This window comes from Carassius auratus, chromosome 41 (assembly GCF_003368295.1).
Source record: "Carassius auratus strain Wakin chromosome 41, ASM336829v1, whole genome shotgun sequence".
Taxonomy (NCBI): Eukaryota; Metazoa; Chordata; class Actinopteri; order Cypriniformes; family Cyprinidae; genus Carassius; species Carassius auratus.
In genome coordinates, this window is record NC_039283.1 from 12,934,484 (window position 1) to 12,960,751 (window position 26,268).

The 26,268-nt window shown below is 37.1% G+C and overlaps 1 protein-coding gene across 5 annotated transcripts in view; it reads right to left on the reverse strand.

Moving 5' to 3' along the window:
- LOC113060108 (trafficking kinesin-binding protein 1-like) overlaps window positions 1-26,268 on the reverse strand; it is a 47,418-nt gene that overhangs the window by 18,364 nt on the left and 2,786 nt on the right. The window contains exons 1-2 of one of the 5 annotated variants that reach the window (XM_026228940.1): window positions 15,390-15,548; window positions 9,929-10,123 (exon numbers count right to left, since the gene is read on the reverse strand). In XM_026228940.1, the coding sequence (XP_026084725.1) occupies window positions 9,929-10,123; window positions 15,390-15,393 (199 nt within the window). In that variant the 5' untranslated portion in view covers window positions 15,394-15,548. Of the gene's footprint in view, window positions 1-2,363; window positions 2,629-6,352; window positions 6,752-9,928; window positions 10,124-15,389; window positions 15,549-26,268 lie in introns of those variants that run through there. The other 4 variants (XM_026228944.1, XM_026228943.1, XM_026228942.1 and 1 more) reach the window with 4 other exon arrangements.

Here is a 26,268-nt window from a genome sequence, read left to right on the forward strand (position 1 = left end):
TTCTTTAGGAATTTGTTATATATATATATATATATATATATATATATATATATATATATATATATATATATATATATATATATATATATATATATATAATTAATACAAACTAGATTTTTTTTTTAAATGGGTTGCTAATTTGATTAAAGATATGTAATAAAAATAAAAACAACATAGGGAATATAAATAATAAATGTTAGATATTTATATATGTTTTAGCATATTTAGACAATTCCAATGTTTCAAAAATTGCCAATGTAAAGATCGGGCATGGGTGTTAAAACTTCAGTTTGACTGTGTATGTCATATCCAACATACAGTATATACCCCTAAATATCTCTCACTATGTTTAGGGAGATCACATTATGTACCTTTCATAGTTCAGTGGCCATCACAAATAAATTAACCTGCTTAGCGAGGTTTGTTTACATTGGTAAACACTCATTAAAGACTAAGTTATACTATTAACAGCTGTTGGTCTAAGTTCCCAGGACAGGGTGCTTCACACTTGATAACAAATATTTCCATCCACCAGCATGGGTACACATACACTCAGTGACCCCCGTACCATGACACTTTACACCAGACAAACTGGTGAGACAACTGGTAACAGCAGCTGTACACGGCGACCTGCCATCAGAACAGATCCCACAGCACAAAGACAAATATTCCCACAATGTAAACCGGACACAAAGAAGACAGTCAGGCATTAATAGCTCCCACACATCTTGTTTAGTGCATTAATAAAGGTGACTTTCTTGGTCCTGAAATAACCTTCCACAAGAGGTTAGTTTTCACTTGTGCAAATACAGAAATAATCATTTACAGCTTTTTTATTAACACTTTCAATCAAGCCTATATATAATGCATTATATGTGGACTGTTAATGAGGTTCTGTTTATTTTATATACAGTATGCTTGAAAAAACACAATGCAATTTAATATTGCAGATTTAATCTACCTACTGATTGCTACACTGCTAAAAAGCATAATGCATTATAACACAAGAAGGATATAATGAGTTTTGGTACTAATTATTTAATGCATTTCACAGTACTAAAACATAACAATTAATTAGGCAAGTTTGTATTACAGTGTAATAATGTCACAATTATTAACACATGCAACTGATTTTAAAAATGTTAACCCTAAAAAGCACAGCTAACTGGTTCTAGAATAAAATCACATATCTTTATAAACCTGATTATAAAGATAAAATGCATTTGTTTTGTTTTTTTAATTTAGAGTGTGTTTTACCTACTCAAGGTTTCTGTGGGGTGACAGTCACTGTAATAAGTTAATTAAAAAAAATAAAATAAAACAACTATATATAAACATGACTTCTTTACACTGTCTATATGTAATTAAATATATAACGATAAAATACAGGAAGACTTACCTACAAATAGGGCAAACAAACAAACAACCATAATTAAATATGGTTATGATTTAGTGTTAGTTTAAAAATAAAATATTTATAAATAATTCATTATATATTCAGGTTTTAACTTGCTTTTGTTTTTATATGTAGGAGACTCAAAATATATTATTAATGTCAATTAATAATAATAATAATAATAATAATAATAATAGCAGTTATTTTTATTATTTTTATTATTATTATTATTGTACTCAACACCAAAGTGTACACTGTAAAAAACAAAAGAGAAAGTGTTTTACAAAAAAATACTATTTATTTCTACTTAAAAATATCACATTTAATTCAGTGAAATTTTAAATAAATACAGGAAGAAAATTAGTGTCAAAACTAAGTCCTAGACCAAACAAACTAAAAAACAAAACCTAGATATAGTTCAGTTATACTCTTGTTATATAATAGCATACTTTCAGTACGTGCTGGCATGCACGCTGTAATACCATGAGATTGGTATGTTGTGTGTTGACATGATCAACCTTAAGAAATGTTCTGGGACAGAGCAAATTCATAATAAATCTAAACAGCACACCGTGACCTTAATTAGCCACAAGCTAAATCATATTTGAATACTTGTTCCTGAAACTTTATGATTAATACACTGAAACTAAATGATTCAAACTGTGTAACTCCCCGATGTCCTCCGGCACTAACATCAGTAATGATGTTCTGACACAAAAGACTGCCTGAGTGTTTACACCGAATATTATGAAACACAAATATTGATAAGATCAGAAAGAAATGGAAACCAGACGAGATGAAGAATCTGACACATTGTGTGCATTTTATATGCCCTATTACATCACCAACCAAGGATGGAAAAACCTGTTTAGATTGTTTAGATTTCAAAATGAGCCACTTACACTGAAAGCACTAGGACTTTTGACTTTTAAAAGGATCAAAATGTCAAATGCAACAGGTACTCTACCTTCCTCCAGGGTAAAAGGCTCCACATCCTCCTCATCATCAGCACTGTTTGAGCTAATGTAAGACGAGGTAGATATTTCCAGGACCTCTGAAGAGGAGTCAAACTCAAAGTACTCCTCATTCGAGTGATCAAGGGTCAATGCCATGCTGACACTGGGCTAGTTAAGCCCAGGCTGTCTCAGCCACCTCACGTCCACAGCCATCTGTGAGACCGTGATGTTGGGCAGGACGATTAACTCTATCTCAAACATCAGATAGACTGTCTCTGACATACACACACCTGTCACAGGAGACTAGGATGCTACCACTTAGATAAGGAAAAGCAAGTGATGTGTCACTTAAGTAAGAAAATAACCCAACTAGATTTTTGTAAAACGGCAAACATTTTTGAATAGAACTGTAAAAAATTACAGAAGGATTTAGATTAAGATTAGTCTAACTTAAGACTTTACAGAAAGTCCCTCCCCCCCTTCTGCAGAGGACAGAATGGTACTTTCCACTGACGTGCCGTGGTAACCTATCTAGGCGTGACTGAGTTGTGTTTGACTACACCTGTTGTGTGGGCGGAGCCTGTGCTATTCCCTGATGAAAACATTCCACATCGCCATAGAGAAGGCAAACAGGACATCTGACACAACAGCAACCATTAAGTCAAATTACAAAGGACAAAATGGCACACCTGTTAGCAAAAATATGCTACATATTTTACTTCAAAATATGAATAATTTTGGTATGTGTACTGTGCCAAAAATACATACATTCTTGTATAAATGCACTACTTAAAATAAATAAATAAATAATACTAATAATTAAGCATATTTTCCCTCCTACACACACACACACACACACACACACACACACACACACACTACTCCATCATCAAAATAATTGCATAACTAATTTTCAATTATTTCACTTTTTAAACACGATCTCTATGTATTTTAAATGTGATATTAATCATTAATTTGTATTAATCATCATTTATGTATGAATTTTACAGACATACAAATGTTTACGAGTCATTATTAATTTTGAATCGATTGATCGCTTGATTCTGTGTGGTCATAATTATATTACATTTTCAATTATATTTATTTACTGCAGTTGGCTAATTTTGATAACATTTCATTGTGATTTGTGTGACTTCTGAAGTCACAGGGCTTCTGGTTCTAGGTAATTGATATTATTTGAAACCAAGCTACACTTAGAAAATGTAAAATAAAACTTAAATAATAAAATGTCTTATAATCATTTAGAATTATCAAAAACATAATAGTTATTTTGTTCAGTATTTGTGATCATTCATCCATCTGTATATATAATTATTGTATGATGACGTGTCTACCCAAATAAAATAAAATAAATACAAAATAAATAAAATTTCGACCGGACTGATTAATAACTTGCCTCACAAAACTAATAGCTAAACAAAAATTTCTAGGCAACGTGCTGAATCATTTAAGTTTATGATAGCGTAATATGGTAATAGACTTTACCCTTTTAAACTCAATAACGTGACAAATAGAGTGTGAAGGCATACGTGTTTGATAACAACACTTCTACTCTTGTGCAACTCCACCTAGTCTAACAATGTGACATAATTCACATATTAATAATGTCTGGGTTTGTTTTGTTATCACTCATTTCTTGTTATTTCGACAGAATGCTAATTGTTTATAATTGCAATGGAGTCTGCAGCGCTACTTTTTAAATGTGGTTTGTTGAAGGCCTTCATTCCTATGGAGACACAATAGCGTGACAGGAACTGGACGATGCCACAATGGCTGAGGGCGTGAAGGAGGCGGGTTTTTCTTTAGTGTGAACTTAACCATGGCTGACCCTTTGTGCTTTAGCTCCATTGAAGAGCCTAAATGTAAAAGCAAGAAAAAGCTGACTGAAAATGGTGAAGAATAAGGTGAAGGGCTGGGAAAACTTTAAAAGGGGAGGAGAAAGTGAAAATGGGAGTATGGGAGGAATAGAGAGCCAAACCACAGCAAAGAATATGGGCCAAAAAAAAAAAACTCGGTACGATATTCTTACTGTTCATTTTAAACACAAACATATCATATTATTACATACACTGAGAATGATCCACAAAGTGCTTATATTGTGCACTAATGATCTGTAACTGATAGTTTGGTTTGGTCATTTGGGTTTAATGTTGCATAGACTTGAAACTCATGAATTCATATCTGGCCAGTAAGCCATTACACATACAATATTTACATGTCTCTGACTAGTCTTTCACACCACAGTCTCAGCCTGAGAGATTTCTGTTTTGACTGTAAGATTGACAGCCAACAACAGTCGGTGTGTTTTAAAACACGTACGCTTCCATCTAACACCTCTGCATTGTTTATTACGGTCTTTACCTTGTATTAAATGATCCACTTATGTGACTCATTTATGTTTTTTTTTTTTTAAATTGAGACAGTTAACTATTCATCATAGACCAGGCATGACTAAATAAACATTGCACATGCATTACTTGACACCTGAACTTGCATAATAATACGCTGCATGCCAACACAACATTGCAGTAAATGACAGGAATCATAACAGCACAAGGTATTACAAGGAAGGAAGGATAAGGGCAGCAATCAATCATTAGAAAGCAATAAAAGATCCAGCAGGCATAGATCAGAGTGCAGTGCTGTGATATAACCTGCTGCTTGCGAAACAGCCGGGGGGCATGACTTCATAATGTCTACACACCAGCGCATCATCAGTGGCTGACCTCAGAGGTAGCACTGAAACTAAATGTCAGTGTGTGCACAATCATTTTATTGATTTGCACAAATATATAAAAATGTTTTTGACAGAACAACAGACAAGGGAGATTTCATGGCTATGTGTATTCAGATGTAACTGACTGGGTTATGAATGTGATTTAAACCTGAATACATAAGAATCATTTTATGCCTCTCTGCTTTAAGAATATGAGACAAGTGAATGAAACTTATGGTTATTAGGCACTTCTGCTGAAACATAGGCATCTAGACTTTTTAAGAAGTCTTATAGGTAACACTTTATTAAGTTCAAAACCAAACAAGTGCATTCAAATATTAAGAACTGTCATGTCTTGGGGGTCCAGAAGTCTGAGACTAAATTACAAACCTTGGATTTCAAATGTAAATTAAATCTGATTAATAATAATAATAATAATAATAATAATAATACATTTTAAAACTTATTAAAATTATAAATAAATAATTAATACATCATTAAATAAAAAAAAACAAGTAATGTTGACATAAGACTATTACAAATTATTTAAGATTCTGAATATCTTACATGTAATGATTTAAAAAAAGAAAAAAAAAGGTAAATTTTATTTATTTATTTATTTATTTATTTATTTTTGCCTGCCACAGGATGCTGTCTGGAACATTCTTAAATAATTTTGGATAATATGATCATCAGGTTTTACACAAAATTTGTACATTTCTTGTCAGCTTGAGTGGTGCTGTCATTAAAAATCTAATACATTTTTCATTTAAACTTTTAACTAAATTTGGGGGAAATAATTGTTAATTTAATGAATACATATTTTTTATTGATAATAAAATTATTATTTATGATTAAAATGAATATAAAATATAAATACAATAACAAATATATATAATTTTTTTATATATATATACATATATATTTTTTTTTTTATATAAATATATGAACTTCCGATCTTTTAAGCATTACATAAAGTCTGTGACTTATTAATACAAATAATTTTAAAGAGTACCCTTCAAGGTGAAATGGTGCTGAGTGTGGGAACACAGGAGCTGAGAGGTACCTCCACAGTACCTCTGTCATTCACATGCCTCGGCCCAAATCTTATTTCAGTGTTCTTTCACAGTCTCATCCATGGCAGCCCTTGCTACTTACTAACTTTCTGAAAGTGTTTAATTCCCACGGCTAACTCTCCCCACCCCTCCACCCAATTATTCCCACTTAGTGGCAGCCGACAGGATTTTTCCACCATGGTCTTACCGTCAGTGCACTCTTCATAATACCAGTCCAGCTCGTAGTAATCAGCCTCCACAAACCTCTGCATGCTCAGTCTCCCTCAGTCTTGAGCTTCAGCCTCTCCTGTCCGGCGTCTGAGGTCACACACACATACATGTACCCATGGCCACCCATTCTCCCAGCAGCATGGTAGCCCGATCTACCGATCTGCCTCTGACTCATCACAAGACATTCTACACACACAAGGTCAGAGAACAAGAGATGATGAAGGGAAAAAATGCAGTGTCTCTAAAAGCCAGCAGTGTTGCGCAAGGAAACTGTACCGCTATAGTCAAGGTTGTTTCACACTCAGGAGGGCGGCTCCTACCAGCAAAGCCAGCCAATCAGAGCGCACTTCCTCAGAGCTGCTTCGTCACAGCCTGACCCGGTCTCCTCATCTCTCCCCATTTCCAAGGCGCCTCGCTATATAAAGGTTGCCATGACAACTGGCTCTGACTCCAGCCTGTATTAGTGACTGCATGTGTCTGCATGTGCTCTGCTGCTGAACTTCCTCATGTATTTCCCCATCACTCTTCCACTGATCTCTTCTGCCAGGCATCTAGCAGCGTCTTTCATTTTGCTGCTCAGCTCAAGTATAAGTGCTTGTACAGTGATGGTAGGTGTTCTGCTGCTGTCTGCCTGCCAAAAGAATTCACTGTGCCAAGAACTGCAACAAATAGGATGGTGAAAAAAACGGAGACACTCTTAATGTGCAGTTGTCCTGGACGTTTTAAATCCTGGATTTTTCTTCTTTAATCTATATAAAAGCTTTTTCTTGATATTCATTGCAAACTGAAATACTTTATTGATTTCATTTGATCATATTTGCTTATTTGACTTTACTGAGCATGACAATGTATACTTGAATGGTGTAAATCAGGGGTGCCCAATCCTGTCGGATCGATTGTCCTGCAAAGTTTGGCTCCAATCCTAATGAAACACACCTTCCTTTAATTTTTAAGTGAGCCTGAAGACCTCAATTAGTTGCTTTAGGTGTGTTTGATTAGGATTGGAGCTAAACTTTGCAGGACAGTCGATCACCAGGAGCAGGGTCGGGCATCCCTGGTGTAAATTATCCAATCACAAGCTTGCGTTCATCCATGATGTCATTTTCCTGTGCCGTGGACCTGCTATTGATGACTTTCCAGCTGCCAGTTCTTCGGCTTATGGGTGAAAGGCACACACTGATGACATCATGGTCGGGTAATAGATTTATGGAGTTGTGAGATATGAGGAGTGATCAGAGGAAACAAAGGGAAAAATTAAAAGAAAAATAAAATGCATTAAGGACTATTAAGATTTTTTCTTTTTTACATTGTAATTTTTTTTTTTGAAAAAAGAACTGAGAACATGGTGCTTTCTTTTGCAAAGAATAAACCTAATCATCAATATTTTTTTCTAGCACAAATCAGGCAAAAATTATATTCAGTGCCTTACAAATGACCTTTACAATTAAAACTACTACAGCTACTATTACTTATATATTTTGCATTACAGCAATGACACATATTTTCCATATTATTTAGGGCTAAAGACAATGGGGGTTTGTGCCATCTCGCTCTTAAAGGGAATGGGAGATGACACTCTGATTGGTTTACTGAACATTACGCCCATTACTCATTAAGAGAGTAGGTACAACCCTTTCCAAAAATGCGCCCCGACGCACGGACCGTTTTGCCGTTGTTAAAATAGCAAAAGTGGATTTGGACACGCCCTGCGTGCACCTGAGCCGTGTGCGTTACACTTTGCATTTAGATCGTTAAAATAGGGCCCATAATGTTAAAACGTGGCATGACCACAGTATAGTGTGGCAAAAAAAACAAAAAAAAGAAGTATCAATTTTGGCTTAATTTCCAAAACTTGAAAACTTGATTTTGCGATTTTGTTGACAAATAACTTGGGGAGACTGTCAATAAAAAATAAAAAATAAACTAAGTAAAGTAACTAAAGTATTGAAATGCATTAAAAATAAAAAAGTTACTAAAATTCACACAATAAGAAGTTAACATTAAGGAAGTTAATATTGAGTAACTTATATTTTAGACAGTATTGGCAATTACTTTGACTTTTTGCTTAAAGAACAAAACAAAAACAAACAAACAAAAATGTTTAAAACAAAAACACAACAGGAACAACCACGCATTTCCAAGCAGCACGCAGTAGTGGGGTTCTTTTCTAAATTAATCAGTGGTTTTAAACAAATCACTTGAGTGAATAATTCAATGACTCACTCATAATTCAACAAAGTCTTCTTCACTTATTGTCACTTTGTCAAGTTAATGCACTGATCAGTTGACTCACTGTCAAGTTAATGTAATGATCAGCACTATTATGTCAACTGCACTCAACAAAATAATGTTTGCAATTTAAAAGGTTTTATTAAATTATTCAGTAAGAATTTAAGTTGTGGTAACAGGTCCCCTGAATAATTTTTTAGAGAGTTTGTGAGGCAGATGTGTGTGCGCTTTGAGTGTGCATATGAGTGCAATGCATAGTCTCTAGAAGAGCATGTGAGTGCTGAATGGTTTAAACACTGGCAACACTTTTAAAGAAGTGCAAATTATAAACTTCAGTGACGATGCAACACTGCCTCAACTGTGCAAGTGACAATTCCTGTGTCAACTGGGCAGCTCGCTTATAATGCAGACGTGATGTGGTGATTTGAAGCCATTTGCACATTTTTTGAATGTGAAAGAGAGAGAGAAAGTGCGGTGATTCGCTGTTTGTGAAATTAAATCTCACAGAAAGTTTTCAAATTACTTTGTAAGTTATTTACTTTGTAAATTATTTCTTGTACCCTGAAAGACAGCTATAATAACAGTATTTAAATGTCAAGAATATTATAATCAATCATAAATAAATACAAGGGAACCGAATCTGTTTATACTGTAGCACTGGACATTTTGGAACACATTTGCATATCTATGTAAAATAATTTTCCAGGGAGGCCAAAACATAATCATTACAATGTTAACTGCATTCATTTTACTATTTCAACAAGAGTCTGGCAAGATGCAAGGTCAACTCCAGATCTGTCTGTTAAATACTGAATAAAATAAAAGTTTTGCATGTGGTCAAATGGTGACGAGCTCAGTGTTTAATCGCACTCAAGGACAGATCATGGCAAAAGGAACTGATCTAACAGACCTATCAACTTAAAACTGGTGTCACGAGTGACAGGAGACTCAGCCAATGAGCAGCAGTGAAGGACGGCTGCCTGTCGATGCGACTGTTGTGGCTACGAAACACAGCTGTCACATACTGTACCAACAACTGTACATGTATTAACCAAATTCAATCTTAAGTATCATAAGTCATTTATACATGGAAAATGAGATCATAAAAATAATCTTCTGATTTAACTTGTGCATAAAATGCAGATATTTCCAGTAAACAAGTTACAAAAATGCAGCACTGATAGACTTTTGGATAAAACGATTTTAAGAGCTTTGTGGAAAATATGGTGAGAGGAAAAGAAAACTTCATGAGTGTCAGGTAAGACAATGAATTAAAGCGCGAAAAGTAGAGAAGCAGGACGAGAGCGAGTGATTGTGTGCTTACGGAAATATTTGAGGGTCTCCTCGATCTGTTCAGTGGTCAGGTCGAGGTTGACGTCGGGTGGGATGAGAGGTGTGTGGAGCCAGTCGTCGTGGTCATAGCCGTATATAGTGTCAGCTCTCAGCTTATAATGAGGCAACTGCTCCTCCAGCAAACTGATGATTTCCACCTCAGGAAGATCAGTGCTGTTACACACATCTGACAAGGAGAAAGAAAAACGAATGGTGAGAATAATCAGGCATTCCGCATACAAAGACATTTAATCAATGACTCTGACCAGAATAATTTGTATAAAATAGAGTACTAAAAATAACCCAGATAACCATAATAATAATAATAAATTTACCCATAGCATTGTTTTATAGAGGTTTACTGGATTAGCAGCAAAATGTGACATAAAAAAATGGCAAAAACACAATGGATAAAATGTTAAAAATGAAGAAAAAACAAACAAACATGTTTGGTTAACATGAGGGAAAAAGTGTCTATTACGATTTATGGTAGTAATAACTGTCTAATAACAGTGTAATAATATAATCATTTTACCAGCATTACAAAGATAAAGTCAAAGCCACATTTGAGACCAAAATAAACACTTTTACATAAAAAAATAAAAAAGCATCAAGTTTAGGCTGCCCTCTAGTGGTCTGATGAAGAACCACACAACTAAGCAGAACTTTATCTATCCAAAACCCTTTAAAACAGAGTTTAGCAATAAACTCACAAACAAATAACATATTACAATCCAGAATGATAAAATTTTGGAACGACAGAACACATAGATGGTGGAACAGTACTGAGGTTCAACATTCCAGCTAATTATCAAGCAGCCACTGTCTGACCAGAATATGTTTATCTGCCCATCCTCCCTTCAGACAACATGCTGTTGTTCAACACAGCAGCCTTTCCGCTGTCAGACAAACAGCCCTTATTCCAAACCACCATTATAACAACTCTCTTCTGTATGACTGAATAGCTTCCAAGCAGAATTATAGGACTGAAATTTGTGGCAAACGAGAGACTCAACCACCTTGTGTGGTGGAAGCCACATGTTTGCGTTTAAGTAAGCACACAGGTTTAACCTCTAGATTGAGGCTGGACTTGCAACAATGCAACCCCCGTTACAGCTGTAATGCCAAAGAGATGAACCACAGACCATCAGCAGAGAGAGAGAGAGAGAGAGAGAGAGAGAGAGAGAGAGAGAGAGAGAGTGTCTAGGTGAACTTTGAGTGCACTAAAGGCATGTGCACAGTATTTGACCAAGGATAAAGCAGTGTTCACCTTTATACAAGTTCACCAAGTTTGTACTGCAGATACAATGGCACTCCACATTAAGTTTACATGAAGCTGAAGATGATAAAATGTTTGTGGTGTATAATGTATCTCCAACATCTCCAGACTCTAAATTGGGGAAATAATCTGGGCAAAAATCACGTAGTTATTCCAGCTTCAGGTTCAGTTATTTACAAGAGTGACAATCACATTCTACCACTAAACTTACACCTGTACATTTTCAAGATGCACAACCATATTTTAATTGAATGCCTACTGTGCGAACGGAAATGCCCTGGACAGTTTTCAGTGTTATAGATGCTGTTATCTTTGATGTTTACTTTCGTCGCTTACACTATGGTTCAAGGTGATACCACAGCTGTTGCGCAAATAGAAACTGTGACTGACTCTGGGTAACTCATAGTAGCAACTTGAATACTACATGTAAGTTATTGTGTGAATGAAAAACACGTTAAAAATAAATACATAAAATAAAGTTAAATCAGATAAAACAAATGAAAATACAAATAGAACAGTTAAAGAACTCCAAAAAATGGAGAAACATTAGTCTGTGTTTTTAAGCAAGAATGTACATTAAAACAAGAAATAAAATAAGAAAACGTACATTTTTAGCAACATAAAAAGCACTGCATGCCACAACATAAAACACTGGTTATAAGTGTAAAACATCAACATACAAATAATATATACTCAATATATTTCACATTTATTGCTAAATATTCCAAAAATAAAATGAAATAACTCTGACTTCTCTGATTTGTTGATCTCACTCAAGGATTGTGGGTATGTAGTTTTTTTGTCTGTAGTTTTTTAATTAAACATGATACTGCCACTGTACAAATCTCTGATCTAATGTTAAGTCTTTCTTAAAGTTGATCTGTATCCAGTTATATGCAAGAATAATTTAGAAAACTAATATGATTGTACTTCCTTAATAGTCTTGTATGGTTCAGGCACTCTTCTCTACTCTAAGCTGGAAAGTTTGAAGCCCCTGAAAGGAAAACTTACTCTGTAAATTCACATCTTTACAAGCGAGGTTAAAGATCCTGTTTTTCGTGCTTTTTTTGAAGCTTGTGTTTACAGTGTGCAATATAACATGTTCATGTTTCGCGTGTAAAAAAACACAGTATTTTCACACAATTCACCTATCTGTATACCGCTGTTTTCACTATCATAAAAACGGGCTGATGACTTCCTTGTTCTATAAAGTCCCTCCTTCAGAAATACGTAACGAGTTCTGATTGGGCCCGCGGTTCCTGTGTTGTGATTCGACACCAGCTCAGAGCAGGCTGCCCTCCTGGTAACGCGATTGGGCTAGATTTGAGAAGCAAGTGGGCAGGAGCATGTGCAGGAGATGTATTTATTATTTATTTTAGTGTTCCTGTAGCTCAACTGGTAGAGCACTGCGGTAGCAAGCAAGCAAGCGCAAGGTTGGGGGTTCGATTCCCCGGGAACACATGATATGTAAAAATTGATAGCCTGAATGCACTGTAAGTCGCTTTGGATAAAAGCGTCTGCTAAATGCATAAATGTTTTAATTTAAATTTAATTTATAGTCACAAAAGCGTTTTTACTGACGAGATGCGCATGAAAATCACATTTGATTTTTTTGCACAGCCCTAACATCTAGTTAACAAAGCTAAACAGCGTTGCCCTTTGTGTAATAAGTTACATAAACTGTTAAACGCACCAACTTAAATAATAAAATACACTTACCGGTTGTGGTCCATAAACAACGCCTTCTCCAGACAAAGAGGGAACTGCTCCATCTTTCAAGAATAATCTTTGTGCAAATCCGACATTAAACTGATTGAGAAGCTGTCCTCAGCAAAATGTGCTAGTTTTACATTTGGAATTTTAATTTTCGGGAAGCGAGTTAAACATAAATTGTAACCATTAATCTCCAAGTACAGCGTCCCTTGGAAGCCCAAACAAAGGTGATTGGACTCCGATATGAAAATAACAGCGTTTCAACACATGGCGACAAACACAAACGCAGCTCTTCCTTCTTCTCCGTCGGAGCGCCAAAAGACCACGCCCCCTTTTTTGTGTATTCCTGTGGGCGGAGGTTAGTCAAAACCAATTGTTTTAGTGACATCATTACTGCAGGAACTAGAGGGCTGTAGTCCAAACGGGTCGTTTTTTGTAGGCGAATTCTGTTAAATCAAATATCTCGCTTGGCATTGAACTTTGAGCTTTAGAATTTTACAGATATTATTTATACTCTAACAACAACATTACACACTAACTAAAGTTTAAAACATGGGATCATGAAGAACGGGACCTTTAACCCCTTTACGTGCAAACATCGCTGACGGCCCCAGTTTATTATTGTTTCACTTTCACAGCACATTAAACATCACTGTCTTACTTCATCCGGACAAACTGTGCATCGATGGAAAGTTTAAAGACTCAAGCTTCGATATTTGACCAATATTTTGATAAAACATTGTTGCAGTGACAGGTATTTAGTGATTTATGTCAGGAGTGCAAAATAATAAATCCGTATTATGCAACATTTTGAATAGAAATTCACAACTCACTCATATTCAGTCACGTCAGCAGCGGTTTATTTGTGTTCACAAAGACTCACTGAACAGCGTCAATAAGGATTTTTAGACCAAAGATGCATATCTGCGGAGATATATGGATATATTTACTGATGTTTACTTCATATTTCTTCAGACAGAATCGTCATTTCTATTCATTTTCCACGGATTTACGGTCGTTTTTGAATTCTTTCTTCCGACAGATTAAAAATCGATTTTTTTAATAGGTATGGGGTGAAGGTTTCGGTTAGTTGAAATCTGACCAAAAAGCACTCTTTGTTGACTTGAGCCAACTGGATCAAAATCTCAGAGCGGGCCAAACAAAACCTGCATAGGACTTGAAATGAGTTGTAGTGCAAAAAACACACACACACTGGGTTTTCATGTTTTATGGGGATTTTCCATAGTCATGATGTTTATGCTGTACAAACTGTATATTCTATCCCCAATCCTAAACCTAACCCTAAACCCTAAACCTAGGGGACAGCAATGTGTTGAAATACCGTGTCCAACTGTCCATCTGCTCTGGAAGGCAACTGCATGTGTGAGTGATTATTTCAGGCTTGTATTTTACAACACTAGCGACAAAATCATGCTGCCCTTCCATTCTCCTTCACCATTAAAGACTCTGTTCCACCCAGAACACCAGCAAAAGTTCTATTACAGACACCCGATGAAATACACCAGTTTACTGAAAGTAACAGACCTAGGCATATTGTACTATATTCTCATTTAGAATTTCTGCAGTTTGAAGTAGACAATAATACCTAAACCAGGTACTTAGATGTATGTACAGTGGGGCCCAATTTTCAAATGATCAATTTTATTGGAATAAATATACTATCAAAATTATCTCAGTATAATTTCACACACACATATACATGTAACATATACAGTACATATGTTACATGTATACATACATACATACATACATACACCAAGAACAGTGTTATGAAACTGGCTTGTACTAAAGTTGCATGTAGCAAGATTGTGTAAAAATTTGGGTCAAACCTAATGATAACATAATTGCATATATAGTATATCCAAAAAAGCTGTATGCATATTAAGCTTGTGTAAAAACGCAGCTCATCATGATTTGAGAATGACCCAAAGAGCATTTTGTGTTCCAATGGAAGCATGGAAATCTCACATTCTGTACCAAGTAGGCAACGTAGACAATGCTTCAAATGCTTGTTTTATTTTTACCCAAAACCCACATAGTTCTTAGCCAATTTGTCTTTTTTTATGTTTTTAATTTAGATTTGGAATCCTACTTTATGTGTGCATGATGGCAAGATGTTAAAATGAAAATAAAATAAAAACTACAAACATCTGTCTGGGGGGAAACATACACAAAGAATCTCTAAGAAAAGGACTGAAACTTTGTAATCTAAAATAAATTAACCATAAATCATGAACTATAACATGAAGGCATAAAAAAACACAATCTGCCAACTTACAAACTCACAGTTACATGAACCCTAAAGACAAACAACTTAGCCTTAACCCTGAAGCACAGAAGGTCATCTTCACAAAATCTCTGCCTACGGTTGGACATTGGCGATAAAAAAAGTCTGATAGTGAGCAAAAGTCCAGTGAGAGTGAAGAACAGCAGTACTCACTCATGGTGCTGCAGCCACGGGCTCTCTGTTCACTCTCCCAAACTTACATTTTCTTCTTCTTCAGGATCAGACAAGGCGTCGAGAGAACGAGTGGTTATGGGAGAAAGAGAGGGAGAGTGAAAAGACGAGGGAGGAGGCAGTGAGCAAACGCGGACACAGCCCAGCCATGTCTGGCATGCTGATGACATCAATCACATGGCCCCTCACTAAACATAGACTGAGATTCTCTCAGGCCAGTCGGCTTCAGTGCTCATTGTTCCTGTCCCCCTGACCCTGGATCAGTTTTTTTTGATTTTTATTAAAAAACATATGTGACTTACAGTACTTCATGCAAAACGGGCTGCAGATCAGGGGTTTTAGGGGGCGTGTGTTAGGCAGGAAGTTAGACAGCCTCAGGGGAACTGGCTCAGAGATAAATCTAGTAGTTTAACAGCTGTTTAGCATGTCAGTGAGCATACGAAGGAAAGGAAGAGAAGCAACATAAATATCTCAAAAATGGTACATGCTTGAATCTACACAGTATTTTAGATGCAATATATATATATATATATATATATATATATATATATAATACATTTAGGTCAAAAAGTCTGGAAACAGAATTCAAAATCCAATTCAATCCTAAAATCTAAAATAAACTGAGTATACATTACACTAATAATAATAATAATAAACAAATGTATTATGATTATTATAAAATACTCAAATAATATGCCATTAATTAACACAAATATTTAAACAATGAATATTTAAATATTTCTATAAGGAACCTAATGAAATTGAACTTGGCCTTAACCCTGAAGCACAGAGGGTAATCAGCAGTACACATAAAGTTATTCATATTATTATGATAATTATTATTATTAAACAAATTGTAAATAGTATATACAAATATAATATAATTTTAAGACATTTTTAACAAAACTGAAAATATAATAATAATAATAATAATAATGATAATAATAATAATAATAATAATAATAATAATAATAATAATAATAATAATAATAACACTTTACTCCAATAGTTATGCATATAACAGAAGCATCAGTATACAGGTATGGGAATCAATAGCATATATATATATATATACAATTACTTTCCCGACTAGAACTTCTCTCCCTCTTTCTCTGTAGCACAAGTCAAACAGAGAATGTCAAGGTGGTTTAATGTCAGTGGCTGGTACTTTAGTTGGAACTGAAGTTCAGAGCGGGGTTGAACTTTTGGCCACAAGCTGCAGACAACTCGTGAACAGCTGAAAACACACAAACATTCACACACAACAGACAATAATCTAGATACAGATACAGTCAAGGTACAGTTTTTAGTCGACACTCTTATCAAGAGTCATTTCAAAAGTGCTTTAGCTTTGCATGTGACACAGTTAACAGATGGTAAGCAGTAGGCACAAAATTAAGAAAGTTACCTGATAGAGAACACCACCTGACAAAACTACACACCTATTAAACACTAATTAATGACAGCATTTAAAAGTTTCAGTAGATGAACCTAGTCAAAACAGGACTTCCACAATAGTTTGTATAATATCAAGTCTAGTAGAGTTGAAAGTGTATGGTTATTTTCCTAATGCGTTCCCTATTTATTTGAGGACACAAAAGGCTTTCATGACTCAGCAGTAAGAACATGAGAAGACATGTGGGAAACGCCAACGTGCATCAGAACACATGCACAGATGACTGCCATGAGGAGATAAATGGGAATCTTTGGGAAAGAGCCAATCAGATGGCAGTCGACAGCTGCTGAAATGAAGTGTAATGCCATCTCACTGTAAATCTCAAATACATTTGGAAGATTTGCCAATAAGATTGCAAGTTACGGTTGGAGTCAGGGCACAGAAATTAGCTGTTAGTACAGAGAGAAAAATGTACATGGGTCATACCTCAATCCAATTCCCCCCACTTTCTTATATGTAAATTAAGGCAAAAAAAAAAAAAAATTACCAGTATTGTGCTTCCCATTAAAGCACAGCCTTGACTAACCACACAAACAGTGGTTCATTACTATGACAACGGCAGTCAAACAATATTACTGTTTTGGGAATTATAATCTTTCCTGCGAGTCAGAACAGACAGTTTGACCTCAGTGACTGCATCAAAACTAAAGTTGACTATACAACTGTATTAATCCTCAAACACAAACTTGACCTTGAATGACTTGACCCAGACCAGACCTGTTTCTGAGGACAACAGTGGACCAAGTCAAAGCCTAAAGTAGTTAAGAGAAGTAAACAAACTAAAGGAGCATTAAAATGTGGTCAGGAGCAGAATTACTGACATGTGAAGTTTTCCATTGCAACACTAATGATGGTGTTACTACATCAACGTACAGACTGCTTGACAGGTTCCTTAAATGTCTCAACATCTCACAGCTATACATTATGTTACACAAGCCACACAAATGACATTCACATTCTAAAACACTGTGTGTTGATTTTTGATGATGTAATGTTTGAGAAATTGTCAGAGCATATTTCTGAAAGTCTGATATTCAACAGCACATCAAGTATATTGTTTTAAAATATTAGAGCTCAAAAGTTAGATTTACTATAAAGTAAGCTCCATTTTATGTGGAAGACCTTAGCAAATTGTCTGAACCACACAAACACAAACCATGTAACTATTTAAACTCAATTTGAACTTTAATACTTCAATATGAACTAGTTAATGAACATTTGTCAAAGTTCAAAAATGAAAGCCAGCTGAGAGATCAAATGCTAACCTGCTCTTCAGACATGTCTGCCTGCTGTATTTCACACAGTTACTAAAAGCAAACAAAAATAGTTACAGTGCTCAGTGTTTAAGAACTGCTGCAAAAAAAATTTGTGAAAATGCAATGCATCAGCCATCACCATTATCTCTGGACATCCACTAGATGGTGTCGTGTCTGGTCAGTTTAAAGAAAACTAGGTCAGATGACCTAAAGATTTACATAAGCTAATGAGTCTGTAACATTCCAACACTCTAACCAACATATTTTATCACATATGAAAGCAAAACTTTGAAAACACAATGCTGTGGGGTGGGGGTGGGCCAATTATCTCACTCACTCACCGTCTGCCGTGCCCTTCAGTTGAGGAAGGGCTGGTCACAAAATCCAAACCACACCAAACTCCCACATTTCCTCTAAGCAATGAATTATCAGTCTAGCTGAAGACATTATTACTTACCTTATGAAGTATGTATATATAAAAAAGAAAGAAAGAAAGAATCAGAGCATCAGAGGTAAAAAAAAATCCTGTTTAGTTTCTTGCACAGACCGATCATTTTGTGTCTTTACACATCAATGTTTCGTCACATGCCGCAGGGTTTAATTTGGTTTTGTTTATGTTTTAGCCACGATTCTCATTCACATCCATTATATGACTGACAGACTGCAACGGTTTGTTTTAAAAATCTCAGTTTGTGTTCTACCGAAGTAACAAAGTCACATACATCTTGGATGCCCTGGGGGTAAGCAGATGAATATAAAATTTTCATTTTTAGGTGAACTATCCCTTTAAAAACAGTGTTCCAGCAGATCCACAAAAAGTATTTAATTTAGTGGTATAATTTTATCTGCAAATGTAAAAATCTAATTATGATTACAATAGTAACAACAAAACAAGTTCAAAATCTAAAGTCTTGGCAAATGGTATATATACTTTTTAGAAGGTAAAGCTTAGGAAGCCTCTCACTGTTTCATTAAAGACCATTTGTTAGGAGCAGTAAAAAATGGCAGCCTAGTATTTCCACTATGCAAATTCAGTCAACTGACAGTTTGCAATAACAGCAGAGGAAATCTCAGTTAAACCTTGAATGGATTAAATCAGAGTTAGTGATTACTGCTCAAGTACTCAACTTAAAACCAACGAACCAGTCCCAACTCATTTAATGTACAAAATGAAACTCGAATGTCAGGGATCTCACCATCTAAGTCTACATTAAGAATGCATTTTATAATTCATATTGATAAGCTGATATTTATTTTCATGTCATAGGAGCATACTGGCAAATGCATGAACTCAGTATGCATGAAATAGCATTTCACCCCCCCCCCCCCTTTAAACAATTGTCTAAATAAAGATATCTTCCTACATATATGTATATATATATATATATATATATATATATATATATATATATATATATATATATATATATATATATATATATATATATATATAGTTTTTTTTTCCATCATCATCATCAAATAATATATAAATAATAATATAACCCATTTGGTACTGATATATTTTTCAACTTCAAAATATAATGTCCATCATACAGTTACATTAAATGCTTCATTCTTCTAGAATATTAAGGTGATTTCACAGTGCATGACTGAACTGTGGGATCAGCTATTAACAATAAGACAGGGTACAACCCAAAACAAATTAGAACTGATCCGAGGTCTCTTTCCCACCCTGCCTTTCTATACTCTAACTAAGGAAGTGACCAAAAACAGTCATCTTGCATCTAAATTCTCATCACACATAATTAAAGTAGGGTTACACAGCTACAAACCCTTAAAAAACGAGCAGAGAAAATTTATGAGAGCCTCTTTGTCAAGGGCTCCAGGAGACGACTACGGCAGCTTAAAACTGGTGCCAAAAATTCTGTTACATTTGCCAATGACGTTAAATTTATCTCCAATGAATGGAATGAAAGCAGTTGGATGTGCAGTCCTATTTAAATGCACTGCTGTGCTATTGTCCATATATCCACAGTATAACACACACACACGCGCACACACACACACACACAAACACAGACACCTTTTTAACTTTTTATGAAAAAATGAATGCGTTGCACACCGTGCGCATTGCACCACATCGCTTCCATTATCCCTGGCACACGTCTTCATATAAAATAACGAGCTTGAGTGTGCAAAACCAATTTGTGAACAGCCCCTAAGTTTGCACCTGTGGACTTGCTTCATCTAGAGTTTAATGACAGAACTTTAGATTAAAAATTTGTGGAAGATAATTTTAACTAATTTAGAAAAAAAATAATCCAACAACAGCTAATTATTAATGACAAAATAATTATAAATACATATTAAAATTGCATGTAGCTTGGCTTTAAAAAATCGTCAAGAGAAAAGTTACTAATGAAGGGGAAAAAAAACACAATAAGAATGTGACGATCGTCACCCAGTGAAACACAGGGAAAGATAGATCCAATAGCAGTATGTTCTTTATTGGGGTAATCCAAATCGTAATCCAAACAAGCCGGAGTCCCACATAGGAGATGGAAGGATATGAAACTGGAGCGACGACAGTGAAGGACGAGAGAGGACCAGGCCTGGGCTTTTAGTTGTGTTTGGTTTTTATTTGTGCGCATCAGTCATCTGTGAGGGGCTGATGCACTGTTTTGTGTTTATTTTGAATTATTAAAATGATGTTTGATTGTCCGCCGGTTCCCGCCTCCTTCATCCCGATGATTAGGAAGTTTTTATTATTACAGAGTGCAATTACTGTGATGAAGGGACAAGGCTAGTGGGAATTGTAGTGCCTACGGTGAGGTGCCTAAGGGGAAGTGAGCCCACTAGTGGACACCAAGAGAAACAGAGACCAGACAGCATGACATTACCCCCTCCTCCACGGAGCAGCTACCAGATGCTCCACCCAAACCCAAGAAGAAACCAAGAGGGAGGTGGAGCGGTGGAGGACCAGGGGAAGGAACGGAGGGCCAGGTAAAATGGGGAAACAGAGACAAGAGCACTAGATAAAATGAGGAAACAGAGACAAGAGGACCAGGTAAAATTGGGAAACAGAGACAAGAAGTGCAAACACAAAAACAAGGAGCCCAGGAGGGAGGTGGACTGGCGGAGGATCAGGGGGAGAGACGGAGGGCCAGGTCCTTAGAGGGAAACAGAAAGAAAGACAAAGACAAGAAACCCAGGAGGGAGGTGGACCGGCGGAGGATCAGGGGGAGGGACGGAGGGCCAGGTCCATAGATGGAAACAGACAGAAGAGAAACAAAACAACAACAAAACACAAGTCCAGGAAGGGCATAACGTGAAGCCCACCAGGGTGGAGCAGAAGACCACCACTTCCATGCGGTCAACAGAAGCCCACCAGGGCGGCGCAGAAGACCACCACATCTGTCTGAAACAGAGAACATGAACAAGTTAAGGTTAAGGGTAGCCTCTGTGGCCACAATCAGTTGAGCGCTCAGAGTTCGGCTGAGACGTGACGAGGCTCTGGAAGTTCCGCAGAGGCGAGGAGAGACTCTGGTAGTTCAGCCGAGACGAGGAGAGGCTCTAGTTGTTCAGCAGAGACGTTGAGAGGCTCTGGTAGTTCAGCAGAGACGTGGAGAGACTCTGGTAGTCTCTCTTCCGTGGTGTTTAGACTGGATTCAAGAAGATCAATGCTGACTTGACTCTGCTCATTAAGATCAATGCTGACTTGACTCTGCTCATTAAGATCATTGGTGACTTGCATTTGTTCATGAAGATTATTGGTGACTTGCCTTTGCCCATGAAGATAGTCTGTGACTTGACCTTGCCCATGAAGATCACTGGTGACTTGACTTTGTTCATGAAGAATACTGGTGACTGGAGTTTGTCCATGAATTTCACCAGTGACTTGGCTTGACTCCGGAGTGTCAACGGTGGCAAGCCATGACTCTGGAAGGTCAACGGTGACTAGCCCTGACTCTGGAAGGTCAACGGTGACTAGCCCTGACTCTGGAAGGTCAACGGTGACTAGCCCTGACTCTGGAAGGTCAACGGTGACTAGCCCTGACTCTGGAAGGTCAACGGTGACTAGCCCTGACTCTGGAAGGTCAATGGTGACTAACCCTGACTCTGGAGTGTCCACGGGAACCTGACTCGACTCTGGAGGGTCCACGGGTACCTGACTCGACTCTGGAGGGTCAACGGGAACCTGACTCGACTCTGCAGGGTTAACGGGAACCTGACTCGACTCTCGAGGGTCAACGGGAACCTGACTCGACTCTGGAGGGTCCACGGGTACCTGACTCGACTCTGGAGGGTCAACGGGAACCTGACTCGACTCTGGAGGGTTAACGGGAACCTGACTCGACTCTCGAGGGTCAACGGGAACCTGACTAGACTCTGGAGGGTCAACTGTGGCTGTCATTCTGTGCAGAGGCACTGGACAAGCAGCCATCTTGTGCCATGACTCTGGACTGGCGGCCATCTTGTGCAGCGGCGTGGATTGACCACTCACTCCTCCAGTATGTTCTTTACTGGGGTAATCCAAATCGTAATCAAAACAAGTCGGGGTCAAAACCAGAAAACAATCCAAATAAACAAACAAAGGAAGGGACAGGAAGAGGAACAGGAACGGGAACTTGGAATACGAGGAACTCGGAAGACGAGAGGACTGGGTACGGACGTAAATGGAAGGAAATGACTCCATGCAGACAATCAGGAAAAGACTGGTTAATATAGGGAGGTTAATGACTAATAAGTTGAGGCACCTGGTGCAATTAGCAGGAGTGCAATTACTGTGATGAATGGACAAGGCTAGTGGGAATTGTAGTGCCTACGGTCAGGTGCCTAAGGGGAAGTGAGCCCACTAGTGGACACCCAGGGAAACAGAGACCAGTCAGCATGACAAATAATTAATAAGAAGTGGCAGGTCTTTTAATCTGCATTTACACTCCAAGAATTAATGCACAGATCTTTTTTGATATAACAGATTTATTTCTTGTCACATTTACATTTAGTCATTAGTCATCAGACCAACGAGAGAACAACAACAGTATACAAGTGCCATGACAAGTCTCAGTTAGTCTAGCACAGAACCCATAGCAAGTTTTTTTTTTTTTTTTTTATATAGGATAGACAAGAAAAGGTAATAGCTAGTTTTAGTTGGTCATGTGCTGGCAAAAAAAGAGGAGTCTTTAGATGTTTTTTTGAAAATGAGTAAAGATTAAGCTGTTCGAATTGAGATTGGGAGGTCATTCCACCAGCTGGGCACAGTCCAGAATAAGGCCCATGAGAGTGATTTTGAACGTCTTTGGGATCACACCACAAGGCATCGTTCACTTGAAGAACGCAAGCTTTTGGAGGGCGCATAAGTTTGAACTAGTGAGTTTAGGTATATTGGTGCTGCACCAGTGGTCTTCTTGTAGCCAACCAGTACCTTGAATTTGATGCGAGTGGCTACTGGTAGCCAGTGTAACCTGATGAGGAAAGGAGTAATGTGAGCTTTTTTTGGCTCATTGAAGACAACCCTCGTTGCTGCATTTTGGATCAGTTGCAGAAGCTTAATAGTACATGCTGGAAGCCCCGCCAGGAGAGCATTACAATAGTCCAGTCTAGAGAGAACAAGAGCTTGGACAGGAAGTTGTGTGGCTTGCTCTGACAGGAAGGGTCTAATCTTCCTAATGTTGTATACGGCAAATCTGCAGGACCGGGTCGTTGTAGCAATATTGTCTGTGAAGCTTAACTGATGATCAATCACAACTCCTAGGTTTCTGGTTGTCCTGGAAGGAGTTATAGTTGATTAACCCTGCTGTATAGAGTAGTTGTGATGAAACGATGGGTTAGCTGGAACCACCAGCAGTTCTGTCTTAGTAATGTTGAGCTGAAGGTGATTGTCATTCATGCAGCTAGAAATGTCACTCAAACAGGCTGCAATGCGAGCAGCTACCATCAGGTCATCTGGTTGGAATGCGAAGTAGAACTGAGTGTCATCAGCACTGCAGTGATAGGAAAAGCCATGCTTCTGAATGACAGATTCTAATGACGTCATGTAGATGGAGAAGAGAAGTGGTCAAGGTACTGAGCCTTGAGGAACCCCAGTAGCAAGAAGTTGTAACTTAGAAACTTCACCCCTCCAAGACACCCTGAAGGATCTATCTGAGAGGCAGGACTTAAACCTCAGGAGTGTGGTTCCAGAGATGTCCTTCTTTCTGAGGGTGGACAGTAGAATTTGGTGATTAACGGTGTCAAAAGCACCAGACAGATCCAGCAAGATGAGTACTGAGGATTTGGAAGCTGCTCTTGCCTGTTGCATGGCTTCAGTAACCGAGAGCAGGGCAGTCTCAGTTAAGTGCACATCCATTGCTTTGGTTATCAATTATCACCCGTTTGGATCCAATTCCTAATTTAAAGGGGTTGTGCATTTGTTTCTTTTTTTCTTTTGTACTGTTCTCAGAAGTCAAGTTCTAATGTCATCAAGATCTTAACATTAGGAAAGAGTGGATGACTTTATTTTTAATAAAGTTGCAGACCGCATCAGTAAGAACTTGCTCCATTGTTTTATTTTGTAATGTTCTCAGAGGTCCACTTATGATGAAACACTCTGTTTGAATAGGCGTGGCAGATTGTAAACTTGGAAGTAAATGCCCACTGCTATGATTGACAGTCGTTTATGTTTGACAGTCCATGTCCTTCATAAATGGACACTGCTGTGATTAAGGTTAAAAACGCATAAATACTTACTATATATCAAATGATCAGTGATACCAGACAAAGCAATAGAGACCATATAATAAAAACAATTACTCACACTTGTGTATTGCGACATTACTGTCGGATCCAATATAGTCAGCACAGCATCATCTTTTTGTTTCAATCTTTCTGAAAATCCTGTGTCGAATTTTGCCTTGTTTGTAAACAAATCCGCAGTAAAATGAAGTAAACAAAGCACCAAGTTCTTACTGACGTGGATTGGAACTTTATTAAAAATAAATGTAAATCCACTCTTTCCCAATGTTGGGATCAGAAGGAAGGAAATGCAGACATTTTTCCCCCACAATTTGGCACTGTACAGCGTCTTGTTGTCTTCAGATCCATCTTTATCTTTTAGTTTCTGGGTAGACCTGGATTTGCCGCCCTCATTGTTTATTTACTGCAGGCACAAATCGGTGGATGGGGCTAAACAGGCAGTGATGTAGAAGCAGGCGTTGATCTTCTGTGGAGGTCGTGTTTAGCTACACTATTAAGTCATAACGTGGCACATTCCACAACCTGTTGTTTTTGCAGACAGGCTTCAATTTAAGCTGTTTTTAGACTAACGAGAAAGTTTTGAGTTCTGAAACATACAGGATGTTTTATAGTATAATGATCTCTTATCTGTCAAAATATAAAGGGAATTTTGATTTCTCAATTCATGACCCCTTTAATCACGGTTGTCAAAAAACTCAAAAGACTAAATCTTATTTACAGAATTTTATAAAATATACTTGTTATTATGAAAGGATTCACAATCATGCAGAACTCATGCTAAAAAACAAAACAAAAAGTAAAAACAGAGAATGATTACACCTCTGATTGGCCATTGCATTCATGCACTCAATTGGCTAGAATGCTCAGTGCTTGGTACAGTACAGCTAACACGGAGTCAGAACGGTCTACATCAGGGATGTAAATTTTAACCAGTTAACCAACCATTAAGAATTTTGACCGATTAATACAATAAGCTAAACAGTATACGAAGTTATTTATTTATTTTCAGTAATTTACTAAATATTAAAAAATGTTTGTTGTATTGTTAAAATAGGCTATGCTATGCGTAGGCTATGCTATGCGTAGGGGTGTGCCGGTTTCAGAATTGGTGATGACGGTAATGACGTAAGTCAAATGTGACGGTTCATAACATAGTTCATAACATTAACTCCGTGTCAGCGCACGCTCTGATCGGTAAAGGGGCAGAGATTTCAGACCTCCATTTATTAAGGAGATCGGTCACAAAACTCATCATCCGAGCCAACGTTTTTTGAGCAAATTTCAAAGCCGCACCCGTCCGCCATCCGCTGATTGTTTTGCGGTCTATGGCCATGCAATGCTTTGCTGATGCGAGTCGCAAAAAAAATGCCATTGTCTGTTCTAGAAAGGATGCAGCAAAGATATTTAATGCTAATGTATGAGGCATAGGCCTACGCTGAGTTTCATTTGTGAT